The sequence below is a fragment of the Centruroides sculpturatus genome, unplaced genomic scaffold (assembly GCF_000671375.1).
Source record: "Centruroides sculpturatus isolate CEXI.00-Female unplaced genomic scaffold, Cexi_2.0 scaffold149, whole genome shotgun sequence".
Taxonomy (NCBI): Eukaryota; Metazoa; Arthropoda; class Arachnida; order Scorpiones; family Buthidae; genus Centruroides; species Centruroides sculpturatus.
This window is the reverse complement of record NW_019384406.1, coordinates 100,362-114,624: the sequence shown is the minus strand read 5'-3', so window position 1 is coordinate 114,624 and position 14,263 is coordinate 100,362. Positions and strand designations below refer to the sequence as shown.

The 14,263-nt window shown below is 29.9% G+C and overlaps 1 protein-coding gene across 1 annotated transcript; it reads right to left on the bottom strand.

The window, feature by feature from the left end:
• Positions 1-3,238: 3,238 nt before the first annotated feature.
• LOC111618857 lies at positions 3,239-11,190 on the bottom strand. The gene is made up of 17 exons (XM_023360461.1): positions 11,141-11,190; positions 9,090-9,226; positions 8,074-9,024; positions 7,922-7,999; positions 7,785-7,838; positions 6,828-6,968; positions 6,669-6,743; positions 6,570-6,600; positions 5,215-5,246; positions 4,797-5,117; positions 4,345-4,419; positions 4,153-4,263; positions 3,834-4,015; positions 3,714-3,767; positions 3,558-3,641; positions 3,385-3,481; positions 3,239-3,297 (listed from the first exon to the last, which is right to left on the bottom strand). The coding sequence occupies exons 2-17, from the start codon at positions 9,216-9,218 to the stop codon at positions 3,265-3,267; spliced, it is 2,448 nt and encodes an 815-aa protein (XP_023216229.1). The 5' UTR covers positions 9,219-9,226; positions 11,141-11,190; the 3' UTR covers positions 3,239-3,264.
• Positions 11,191-14,263: the final 3,073 nt, after the last annotated feature.

Sequence of the window (14,263 nt, the reverse complement as noted above, 5' to 3'; positions counted from 1 at the left end):
TTCACTGTCTCAATCATTCAGCAGTCGATTTATTAATACAGTAGATTCTTGTAAGAGTCAATCCCTAAGACATAATGTTGCCAACTATCTTCCATTTGGGAGGGAAGTATTTCATTGAACTGTATTGTTCTCCCATCCTTCTTTTATCAATAATTTCCCTTTTGAGTACAATTTAAATTGTTTGCTTTTTAAATGTACTTTGTTAAATCTGTCTGAACTTTTCTTAAATGTCTTATTTTTGAATTTATGCTAACTCTAATTACTATTAAAAAATTACGTAAATAGCCCATTAGCTATCCACATAAAGTTTAATAATAATAATTAATATAAGTTTCGAACCAAACTCTTCGTAAATATTAAAAATGCTTCTCGAATTACAAATAATAGCATTTAATTAAGCTTTTGTTAATGAAATAAAATAAATATAAATGATTCGAAACGATATTTCCTAATAATTTTTATTCTTATAAATTTAATTAATCTTTATCTTTTTTCATTTGCTTTTAGATGGTAACTTTTAAGAAAGATTGAGCGCCGTTCCATAAAAAGCACCTTCTTTCGCACCTTCTTGATCACTTTTTTTTCTCAACTTACATTCGTTAGATTAAAAAATTAATCTAAATTTTTAATCTAGACATTATATGAAATGAATATTATAAAGTCTCTACATTAGTTTCACTGAGAGAAAAATAACCTCTAGACATTAATAGTTTTTTATCACTATGACTCTTAATCATAAAACTCTATCTTCCAATAGATTAAAGGAGTTTGTAAGATTAAAAAAGGTTAAAAAATACTATTCCAAATTATTTTAAATTTAATTTTTCATTAAGAAAAGTTTAATTAATTTATTATTGTTTCTTTTTTTTTCTTTCGAGAATCGCTTTTTGTAAAGTTTGGTTAAAAAAAAAAAAGTATTTATATTATAGTTAAGATCAATAATCCAATCTCATTTTGAGCAGTTAAAATAGGAATGAACTATGTTAATTATTATCAATGCTTTAATGCTAAAATAAAGCTTACATTGTACTTAAATTCTATATTTCAAAAGTGATATAGATGAGCAAATTTGTTTTTGACATATTATTTTGCAATCTGGGTTTCGAGGACTTATTATCATATGTTATCGCTAAATATTTAAATTGTGTTCGAGACATATTTTTGATAATATTTATCTCTTTCATTTAAAAAAAAAAATCGAAAACAAATATGAAAATATAAGTTGATGCTATTACTTAATAAAAATTAATTAATTAATTAATAATTAATTTTTTTTCTATAAATTTCTTATAAGTTTTCAACATTTAAAGTCATTTTAAGTAAAATTATCTAATGCAGAAAATTTCCTTGAAAAGATTTGTCAATATCGATATTATTTAAGATAAAGCACTAAAATGTTGGCCATTTTCTAAACATCTTCAAAGTGAACTTTAACCTCTTGGAAACAGCAGGGTAGAAGTTCAATCGAACATGGAATTTGTTTATCAAAAATCGAGTTTGATGTAAATTATGTCCCTTAGATAACCCATTTCTTGACTATAATATTAAATAATTACTTGAATAAATAATAATAATAGTAAATTTAAAAATTATGTTTTTTGAAAATTATAATTTATGCGTAAATCTCACAAGTATTTTGTATATTATAAATTAAAATAAATAAAACAGAGATTTAATAATTATATAAATTATGACAACATTTTATATGTCATTAGATAATTATTTTATTTGTTTAAGTACAAATAGCAAATTTTAATGGGTATTAAATTAATTAAAAGTATCTTTTATTAGATTAAAATCAATCTTTTTATTATCAATTTTTTTTATTACTTATTATTTACAAATTGATAAATAACTAGGATTAAAGCATTTAATTTCTACTAAAATAAGCAAGGTTTTTTGCATTTGTAAGGTGAAATAAATCGTATAAATACTCAGTATATAAAGCTGGAGAAGATGAAAAGCTTGAAGTCCTGCATAAGATAGAAACTACTGTATTTGCAAATTATCTAATTTGCTTAAAAGTTAACAAATGAAATCACAGTTTTAGTATAGCAGTTAAAGTTATGAAACTAGACAGATAAAACATGTGAAGCATACTTACTTGAAGAATCTGATATGTGGAAAAGTATTCCTAAAACAACAAATACAACTTTGTACAACATTTAGCTTCCTGTTACTTTAATCCAAGTGTTCATCGACTTAATAATCAATAATCAAATCACGTGGATATAACTTCTAACCGTATTACATGGCAAAGGCAACTTTGTAAGAACTCTCCACTCCGTGCTTGAACTGAACTATTGAGATAAAACGTATCCCATAGATAGCAGGCTTGTGTAAGAAATCATTGTTGTGCCAAATAGGTTGTCGACCTTACAACTTAAAAAAAAAAAAGAAAGAGATTATACTACAGGTATCATTTTAAAAAAATACAAATTCCAATTTATTACTTCATAACGATCCGAAATAATTTAGGGAATTTATTCAATATTTTGTGGAAAATTCCAGTAAATAAATTTTGAAATTTTAAAAAATTAATATAAATTTTAAGTTGCATAATTAATATAAAATATTTAATTATTTTTTATTCATTCATTTCATATCAAAGGAGAATCTAGGAACGAATCTTAAGGAAGCGATTTTTAATTCATGTAATAAAATGAATAATATATTAAAGTTATACAACCTTTTATAATTACTTAAAATAAACTACATAAATAATTGTTTCTTCCTCTATAATCCTAAACTAATAGGATTGAGAATTTCAATCAGCAATTCTAACATCCAAAAGTTTACGATAATAAGTAGAACATTGTTTTATCGTCGTAAACTTCTAGAAGTTGGAATTGCTAATTGAAATTCTCAATTTTATCAGCTTAGGATTATAGAGGAGGAAACAATAGAACTACAACATCCCCTATTCATACATAAACAATATTAAAATGTAGCAAATTGAAAAGTAATGGTAAAAATGTTAAAATATAAACATTTGAAAAACAATGAAGCTCCTGTTGTCATAAAAAACTAGAGGGAAAGATGGGACAATCGTCCCTACAGTTGCGTATCTCTCCCTCTAGATCCGTTCCTGTTTTATATAGGACCTGGAAAGGGGGGAAAATTATATTTACTGTAAATATATTCAGTTCTAATTCAAAAATTCAATATAATAATAATAATTTTTTTAACATTATTTTATTACAATCAATTTTACAGCATTTAATTTTCAAACATTCATATTTGTGTAGATATTATTTTGTTTCTTTATTTATAGTGACCAGAAAAATTTCTTTCTTTCTAGAAAATATAATTAATATTATGAAAAAACATTAAGATATAAAATAAATCTTATAAATATTGAATTATAATTTAAAAAAAAAATACATTAATTGATGGAAATTTTCTGGTTTCAGAATCGAATGTTGTGTAAAATCCACCAGCAGCTCTTCCTAAATTAGTGTATTCTGTATTTGGAACAAAACTAAATAATAAAAAAATAAAGTAAATAAATAAAGAAAATATTATTTAAAGAATTAGAATTTTATAAAATAATTTACTTTTTATTATTAATTGTAACAATTGGTGAATCATTCAAATTCATTTTTAATTCATTTATTTCAAAAGGTGAACTTCTAACGTATCTGAAGACATTTTAAATTATTAAGTAATATTATAGTTGTTATTTATTGAAGGTTTTGTTATTTTAAACTTACGAAAATTTATGAATTTTAGTGGGTCTTTCACAAGAAATACATTTAGCAATTTGTCTAATGATAGAAAATAGATTTATATCAATCATTATTTATAACAAAAATATAAGAAAATTTATATACAATTTTGTCCCTGCGGGGATAGGTGCTTCTGATTCCATTATAGTTTTCATTTGTTTCATTTTAATAGCCAGAGCATTTATGCGTTTTTGAAAGCTTTCTGACACATCTTCTAATCTAATGGCGTCTACTTTATTATTTAAACCGTCTGTTAAATTTTTTATCATTCTTTGTACATCTTGTTCCTAAACTCCCATAAAAAGATTTGTTAGCCTATACTATACTTACTTATTAAATAGATTATTTATTAATATTTCACATTATAATTGCATAGATATAATAATAGTAATTTGTCAGATTCTTATATAATTCAATTTTATACTTGAGAAGCAAATTTAGTCATCAACTCTTGCAAGCCATTAGTAACATCGTTCAACATAAGATCATAATCATTCTTGCTAACTTTCTCATTCACATCTTGAATATCTGCTTTCTTCAATACAATTTAAATTAAATTAAATATTTTGATAATTTTATATATTAATATATAATATATCTTCCAAAATAAAATTACATTTTTAAGTGCGTTTTCAGTTTCATCCTTATTAGCCTTGATGAATTTTATTTCTGAAATTGCACTTTGCATTTCCTAGAATATAATAAAATTAAAAAAAAACATTAAATGATATTAAAAATATTTCATCAATATATTAATAACCAGAACCAGGTTTAGATTTATTGTAGTCCTAACTATAATATAAAAGAAGTCTTTTCGTTACATCAATTAACAATACAGCTTACATACTGATTTTAAGTATGGCACCTCGTAGAATAAGGTCCTAAGCTGTATCTTTAAATTTTACAGTGGATTATCGATATATTAAACTTTCAAAGGACTAAGCTAAATTATTCACTATATACGTAAAGAATAACAAAAATCAACTAAATTTTTCACTATATCGGGCGACCACTATACCAACGTAAGTTATATAAATCTGGTTCTGATAATACTTCTATCAATAATACTTCTATGGCTTCAATCTGTTCACAATCTTTTTCCACATTCTTTAACCGTTTTTGCATTTCATAGAAAATTTCTTTGTCCTCTGGAGTAAATCCTCTTTCTTGAACACACATAAGCATTTCTGTTTTATCTATTTGCTTGTTTAAATCACATTGTAACAGTTCAAGAGTATCTTTTTGTTTTTTAACATCTACTGCTAATTTTTTCAATGCTAATCGGCAATTCATAACTTGTCCCACTAGATTAGAACTATTTACGTCTCCTAAATCATCGTTTTCAAATTTTTCTATTATGGGTTGCACTTTTTCTATTAATTCTTCATACTAATAATAGCGAGACAAAACAAATCTAATTACAAAAACTTCCTAAATAGAAAATTTTTAAATTAATAACTATAAAAAAATGATAAAATTTGCTCACCAAACGACCTAAAGTTGCTAAATCGAATGATCCTAAATATAAAAATAATAATAATTATCGTTTATAGGAATTTTAACCTGCTATCATAGTTTCATAGTTTCTTTCAATAGTAACATAAGTAAGGATATATCTCGTTTTATAATTAATTAACTAAAATAAAAACAGTATAAATTATATTTTTTGTATTTCAAAATAATTACTGTAATTGTACCGATTTATAAGACGGTTTGCTAGTTTTATAGTATAGTTTTTTTTCCCATTCCCTATCCTGTGGACACTAAGAGCAACTTTTTAATCGTGTTATTGTGGATTCGGCCATGATCACAATGCGACTGACCGGGTGGTAAGGGACGAGGGCACGACGTATCCAGGATTTAGCACCATAAAAAATTTTCTGGGATTGTTCGTTTGGATTACATCTGAAGGAGTGCATATACATTTGGAATCAAACTGATCCAAGATTAATCTGATCATTCAAATCTCGCATACAAACGAACTATAGCGATTTGATTAATCTCGATCCGCGTATACAAACTTAATCTATTATGAACTTGATAGCGATAAAGCTAATCCGAGCAAAGGATAGGGTCGTTTGAATCGGATAAAAAAGATTAAAGATGGCGACCTCCGTGGTTAAAGTAAAACTGATAGTTGACAGCAAAGAAATGTTTAACTGTCGACAATGAAAAGTATTAAAACTTTATAAATGGTAAGTGAATACATTATTAAAATATCTGATAAACCGAGATGAAAAAAAAATAAGTATTAAGAGACAGTTTTGAGAGATTGTACGGTAAAATGCATGGGGTGCGCTCTCCCATTTTGCCATTATGTAAGCAATTTTTTACAGAGTAAAAAAAAATTCAATCCTACTTGTATACTTTCCGCCAACTGACACACATATTAGAAGCGATCTGTATCACATGACAAAGACTGATCCGATCTTACAGATCGATCCATTCGAAACGAAAAGTATATGAACCCAAGCACTATTATGTGTAGTTCTTATTGTTTACGAATTGAAATACTTTAATTTAGCGCTATACTTGACTAAATTGCAGTTTTAAAAGCGAACGGATAGTGGCACTAAATCGAAATCGACAATTGTCTATAAATAGTATAAAATCTATAAACTATGAAAAAGTATATATATAACACTCTTCCTATGTTAAAAATAAAATTAATAAATCCAAGTTGACATTATTAAATATAGGCTACAAAATTCCACAAAAGAAATAAAAATACTAATTAATTTAAACAATGAATGTAGATGCTATGTAAAATTAAATTTCAATTTAGTAACTATATTATAATGAATTTAACTTAGTTTTTTAAATTAAAATATAATAACTTACTCTTTTCTTCACTGCCCAAGCCGGTATTTTTCTATAAGTTAAAAGATTTTGAAAAATGAATTTTATTAAGATTAAAACAACAAAAACAATATAAGTTACTTCAAGAAACGTGAGTCTATCTTCTAACACATCTACTTGATTACGAACATTTTCAAAATTTCTATCCCCATAAAGCTATAAATTGTTATCAAGTATATAAACATTAAAAATTCATTCAAAAATAAGTAAGTATGACAGACATTTTTAAGTTATAATTACCAAGTCATTCATTTTTGTTTTCAATTGTAGCAATTTATCGAGGTCAGTTAATATATCGGAAAGTGTGGAATCTGTCTCACTTTTGTCTGTTAGATATTCTTCTGATAGTACAAACATTTCTAATTTAGCATTGACAGAATTCTAATAAAAGCAAAAATTATAATATTCCACTTTTAATTTAGAAATGAATACAATAATAATATTTTTTAAATACTCTTTAAATAGATAAAAACAAGGTATAAGACTTACAGAACCAATGTTATTTAAAATTGGTTCGCTTTTAATGACAATTTCGAAGATGAACAAATGGCGCTAAATCAAAGTCTGACTATATTTTACTTATTTCAATTATGCAAAACCATTATCAAAAAGGGATTGTTCATAAATTACTTAACGCTATTTTTTTTTACTTTTCAACACCATTCTACCCCCGCAATGCTTCGTAATGCTGTTGCACATACTCGACCCAAAATTACGTAACGCATATTCTTGATTAATTAATCCCCTTAATTGTACTAAGCGATAATATATGGCACAAGTACCGAACGTTACATTATTTTGTTAAATACATATATAACGTATAAAAGAGCGACATAAACGGCATGATTCTCTATGCAATACTTCAGAGACAAAAATGAATCGTTCCGTTACGCAAGGGCTGAGACTATAATATTACGTAACATTTCTGTAAACATCTTTACCCCCTTGTAACGTTTCGTAAGGATTACCTGCTTACCCAACCACCATATCTACGTTACATAATTTATGGATAGTCCAAAAAACATAAGCATATCAGAGAAAAAGTGCTAAAAAATATAACATATTATGAATAATGAAATTTATATATAATAAAATATAAAAGTAACTTTATTTGTTAATACTTGTATTTAAATTATTGAGAAAAGTGATTATGAATCAGTATTTTATTTTATTTTTAAACTAAAGATAAATACTTACAATAGAGTCTAATAAACGAAGAATGTTTTCTTCGATGTTAATCTTGATTATATTCTGATAGAATAATTAATTAATTTAAAATTACTGAAATTATAACTCATTTAAAGTTTGTAAATTAGTTCATTATCCTAACTTACATCTGTTTTTTTCTTATATTCAAATTCTCGTCTTTGTCTATCAATAGATTTTGCGTGAACATTCAAAGAACAGACAATCTACGAGTATATGAAGAATTTTGAATGCTTAATAATATATTTAATCAGCGACTATCTAATAAAGTTCTGATTACCTTTTCAACACCTGATTCAAGAGCATTAATACGCTTTGAAAAATTCACGGTCTTCCACATGTTTGAAACTAACCATCTGTTCCCAATGCAAAAAGTATCCGAACGCTTTCTAATATCATCTGATGCATTTCTTCGTATCTGTTTAGATGATTCAATATAATCTGTATTTTCTTGATCTGTGCTTTTTAACTCCATAGACGAAATTTGAGATTTGGTTCCTTTTAAACTCGACATGATACTCAATACATGTTCTTGTATGAATTCAAATCCACTTTTTTCGCTTAATTCTTCCATTTTTGATTCTCCAAATTCTGCATTTTCCTGTATTTCTTCTTTAGATGAAACTTCTGAATGAGTTGAGCTGGTAACTATTAAATCTTTGGTGATTCCTTCATCATTATTTATATTACTTTCGATTTCATATGAATTTGCGAGTTCCATTTCTTCTATTATTTCGGAATTTTCTTTAAATGAAGGCTCATGTTGTTCACTTTTAACTTTTCCTTTTGATGCTTCATCTTTCACTGCGAGTTCCATTTCTTCTATTATTTCGGAATTTTCTTTAAATGAAGGCTCATGTTGTTCACTTTTAACTTCTCCTTTTGATGCTTCATCTTTCACTGCGAGTTCCATTTCTTCGATTTTCTCTTCTTCTATTATTTCAGAATTTTCTTTAAATGAAGGCTCATATTGTTCAATTTTAACTTCTCCTTTTGATGCTTCATCTTTCACTGCGAGTTCCATTTCTTCGATTTTCTCTTCTTCTATAATTTCGGAATTTTCTTTAAATGAAGGCTCATGTTGTTCACTTTTAACTACTCTTTTTGATGCCTCATCTTTCACTGCAGCAATCGATTCTTTTGGAGATGTTTTTATAAAACTTTTATCTGCACTCAACATGAATGTAGCTGCTTCCTGGAGATCTTTAACTAAGACTCTAGCTTTTATATCCTAATTGAATACAATTTTTTAGCTTTTTATTTAAAATATATAAACCATATATATCTAAAACTTACATGAATGTCTAATTCTCTCACAATAACTTTCAAAACGGTTCTAAGAATTTTGAAGTTAACAACCCCAATTTCTGGTGTACTAAGAGAAATATCTATCAGCTGATTGAGTGTAAAGCTTCTAGTTTCCATAGTATTTTCTATAAATTAAATTATTTTACATAAAAATGTGTACAACATCGAATTTAGTTTAATTATAACTAATTTAGACTGTCGTCTGATATTTAAAATTTAATTAATCATATAGTTTGAATATTAAAAGTATTTATAACTGTTAGATTTACATGCATGTTAGTTGAAATTTAAACATACATTGAATGCTATTTGTTAATTTTTCATGAATGTGCTCACACAGTAAAAATGAAAAGAGAAAAATAAGAAGGAAAAAAGAACATTGGTTTGATGGAATAATGCTAATGCAATATCTTCCGAAGGGACTTTCTATGGCAAACTTACGTCTTTTTAGGTGGTACGCGAGGAATAATGCTTTCTGAGAAATCTTTTAAGGGAAACTGGTCCCTATTCAGGCGTTACAGACGTGGAGAAAAATCCGGAAAACTTCACGTGGCCAGCCTGTCCTGGCGAGGGTGAACACACGACCGAACTCCCAGTGTTCAAGGAACGGAACCGCTTGACGCTGGTGGGCCTTTTTAGGTATTAGATATACTAGCGAGGCGCAAACCTACGACCAAGTTTTATCCTCGGCCACTAGTGAGCAACAGAAAAAGTACAGATGTGTTTTAATACGAGAGTTGTTTTTAATTAAAGTCAGGACCATTTGCGTATAACATCTACAGTACATAGCTAGAAGCATGTCGATCGCTAATTACGAGGTTGCCCTTAATGTTATATTTTTCGATTGCAAAAAATATTTGACCTACTGAAATATATCGTAGTTTATTGAGTTGTGTGGTGAGCGAAGAAAATGTGCGTAAATATTGTCAACTATTTAAGAAAAAGAGAACAAGTAGCCATAATAAATCACTTTCAGGTCTCCCATTAGTCATCATCGACATATTGAAAACTGATATTGATGTACACATTCAGACGCTTTACTATGGATAAACTTATAAGTTTATTTCCTACTGTTTCCTGATCCGTCCTTTACAGAATTAATACTAGTCACTTTCACTATTGAAAGATTATTGCAGAATGGGTTCCACCAATACACAAGAATACAAGCAGAAAACAATGGCTTCATCTCAGGCATTTTTGAAGCGCTGCCATAGAGGAAATATATGTTTGTATCATTTAGTGACGAGATAAGCCAAGGATCTTTCACTACCCGCCTGAAAGCAAGCGAGTCTCTGAATGACACATTTTCTGATAAAACCAAAAAAATGTTAGGCAGACATTTGCAAATCTAAAGGTTATGGCAATAGTTTTTTGCGACTGGAAAGATATATATCTTTTCAATTTTCTGCCTCGAGGAGAAACAATCAATGCCCACGGGTATTGAGAAATAATAAAAACTATGGCTTGATGACCGAAATTGTCGGCACAACCTCATTAAGAGTGTGTATCTGCATCATGATAATGTGCCTTCGCACATCGCTGAACAAATGTAAATATTGTTCTAAAAGTTAGATGGGAAATTATCGATCATCCTTCCTAAAGTGCGGTCAAGGTGGCAGCCTACCGCTCTGGGGAACCCGGGATCGATCCGGACGGGTCGAAAAATCCCCAGGAATTTTTTGGGGAGTAGTCCGTCCGGATATGGCAGGCTCCGTCCCTCACCATCCGACCACCACATTGTGGGCCTGTCCGAATCCATAATGGCTTGCTAAAAGAGGCCCTCTTAGTATCCATAGGGCGGAAAGAGTTTAAAATAATGCATGTATGTGGACGATAATGTTAAAAAGTAAGACATTTGCATTTTGTTGTAGAAATAAAAATTTTTAAATACATTAATTTTTTATTTCTTTATAACAAAACGGTCCTTACTGTAAGAACGGCCATATTTAATAATTTACTTACGTGATATATTTTAATTAAAAGCAGTATAGATGTTTGCTACAACTAACCAGTTACTTATTATTGATTTAATTGTTTACCTCGATGTGACAACAATAATGAAGGATAATCAAGTTTTGTTTTGCTCTTAGAATCAATAATATGACCTTTAATAAAAATTATTATATTGCATTTTTAAAATACTACACAAAGATAATTTTACAGGTGCAAAAATGCCACTTAATAATAATATCTAAGTTCTATTTGTAAGCCTAAAATAATGTTATAAATTCCATACCAAATATTGAGAGGCCATTTAATTTAGTGATATATCCAAATTAAAATGGATTTTATTATGCGAAATACCTTGTATAAACATTAAGTAAATTTATAAATTTATATATGCTGGCATTAATTTATTTTATTTAAACTAGTGATGTGCGATGCATTAGGATGTTGATACAAGCAGCAAGTATCGACTTTTTCAGATGCTGATTCTTTTGATTAGTTTAAAAAACAAAAGTTCATATTCATTACCGCACAAATCTATAATAGAGAGGTTGCGGCCAACGTTTTCAACGCGAAAACTAGAAGTTTGACAATGGCGTTTGGAACGTCAGTGGAGTCATGCTCGACGTTCCAGATGCCATTGTCAAACGTCTAGTCTTACAGGAAGGCGACGCTGAATGTCCGACGTACACGTTTTCGCGTTGAAAACTTCGGCCGCAACCTCGCTAATGTTGAAATATTTACAAAACAAACATAGAAATAATAAAACCGTAGGAATAAAATTTTCAATAGAATTTATTAGCAGGTACAAATTATAAAACTTTTTTTACTTTTTATAAATGGACAAAGAAAAAAATCACGACGACACATTCAAGATTTAATCATGAGGGAGCCAAGTTAAACGGATTAAAAAATTTTGAATGAGAATTCAGTAAAATTCCTACCTTAAATGATCCCTAATTCATAAATAATGTAGAAACAGAAGACACGACGTAATATATATAAAAAAAAAAATAAATTTTAATTAAAAAGATTTTGAAAATTTTTCTAGTGGTTTTTTTCATTTTTTATTTGGAGAATATTAGGCCCCTTGGCTTTGGCCCCGCTCTGGTTGCACCACTATCTCAGCTCACATTGGTTTTATGCAGGTCCTTTCCGAAATTATACTCTGCTTTATCGAATTTTTCATCGGTACTTCGTTTGTTTGTTTGTTACGTTATGGCAATGCAACACTTGGGCGATCTGCCTAGGGCAGGGGTCGGCAACCTTTTGAGTCGGAAGAGCCAAAATTACAATTTACAAAATTTCAAAGTTTTTAAACAGCCACAAAATTTTTTCTTGCCAACAATAAATAGTACTCGCATAAATAAAGTTTTTTGATAAAAAAACTAATCTATTTATTCATATATAAGTAGTGTTTTTCACAACAAATTAGATAATAGAAACATCCGACGACGGCGTCATTCGAGAGCTTCCGACGGACTGACGACAGTGACGACGCGTGTCACGGGGAGGGGTGCGGTGAAAAGCGAGTACAAGTGGCTGAGAGATAGAATCGGTGCCTAATCCTCGTTAATCGATTCAGAACGTTTTTAAATAATTTTTTTTTGATAAAATAAATATTTGCGTATGGAACTAAAGAGCCGCAGCTTCACATCCAAGGAGCCGCATGTGGCTCGCGAGCCGCAGGTTGCCGACCCCTGGCCTAGGGGGATGCCTTCCGAGAGGTTTTTTTTAAGGGAATCTGGCCCCTATTTAGGCGTTACAGACGTGGAGAAAACCCGGAAAACTCCACGTGGCCAGCCCGTCCGAGCGAAGCGCGAACCCACGACCGAAATCCCAGTGTTTAGGGTACGAAGACCGCTTGGCCACTGGTGGACCTTCGGTACTTTGTACTGTAATACCGACAATTGTTAGATATTTCACTGCAATATTAAAAAGCTTAGGTCAGGGGTGGCCAAAACGTGGCGCATGCGCCAAATGTGGCGCATTGGACGATTACAAGTAGCGCTTGTTAGTTCTTAGCAAAATTGCCAGATTTGGCTTTTTTTGCGATTAAATTACATATATTACATAAAAAAATAAATTTTTTATAGTTGTCATGCAAGTTCATTTGTTGCACAATTCGTTACAGTCTATTTTGCAGATAAAATGAGTGTTCTGCACATAGTAAATTAGTGAATGCACGTATTTTGAGTCTTGCGATTTTTATTTCCGATCAGTTTACAGGCGTGTAAATGGCCGAAAACATTTATTGTGATTAAAGTTATTCCAAGCTGATCTTGTTCTCAGTGCCAATAATTGTGGTGCAGAATAATCTTCACCAAACGAGACTCTGGCAGAAATAGCACCATCATGAAACAATAGCCCTCTCGTACAGGAGATTATTGTTGACTATTGTAAATTGATGCTTCAATAAACTGTCATAAATTAATTGATTCAACTGCGTAATAAAGTTATTCCTTTTTTTCTCCTAAGCGAAGCAGATTTATTCTTATCTGTATTTATCAGCCCCTAACATTGAACACAAGATTGTATAAAGTGTTCGAGTAATATGGCGCATCTGAACTCGTCTGTCAAAAAATTGGCGCATGGTATGCAAAAGGTTGGCCATCCCTGGCTTAGGTTAAACCTTTATGCTATTGATGGAAGATCCAAGTACTACCTCACACCGTATGAACAGATCCGGCTGGTTCGGTCCACCTTTTTGCTGCCAACGTTACGAACACAATTCTGATTTCAAATCACTCGCTAGCGTGCAACACTGTCAGACCAAACCGGTAGACTTTTCTATAAGCAGTGTCATTTCTAATACATTACTTTCCCCTCCCCGGAAATGCATATACAGGTATTTCTATTCAGGGATACTAGACCGGATGGCAAACGGCTAAGGTGGCAGCCTACTGCTCTGGGAACCAAGGATCTGATTCCAGATAGACCGAAAACCCAACTTTTTCGGGGGTTCGACCAAATATGTCGGGCTCCTTTCCATCACTATCCAACTCCCAATTATGGGTGTAGCTGAACCCAATAACGGGCTTGCTGAAAAAGTCTCTCTCTCAGTGTCCACAGGGCAGTTTTTAAAGAATACTCAAGGAGATTTAGAAATTAGCTTTTTAAATAACTAGGCAAATATTAAAAGTGAAATCTTTATAAACTAGATCATGGCAACCATCTTTTGTTAGACCACTTTTCCTCCGTTTCTACCTGTGGCA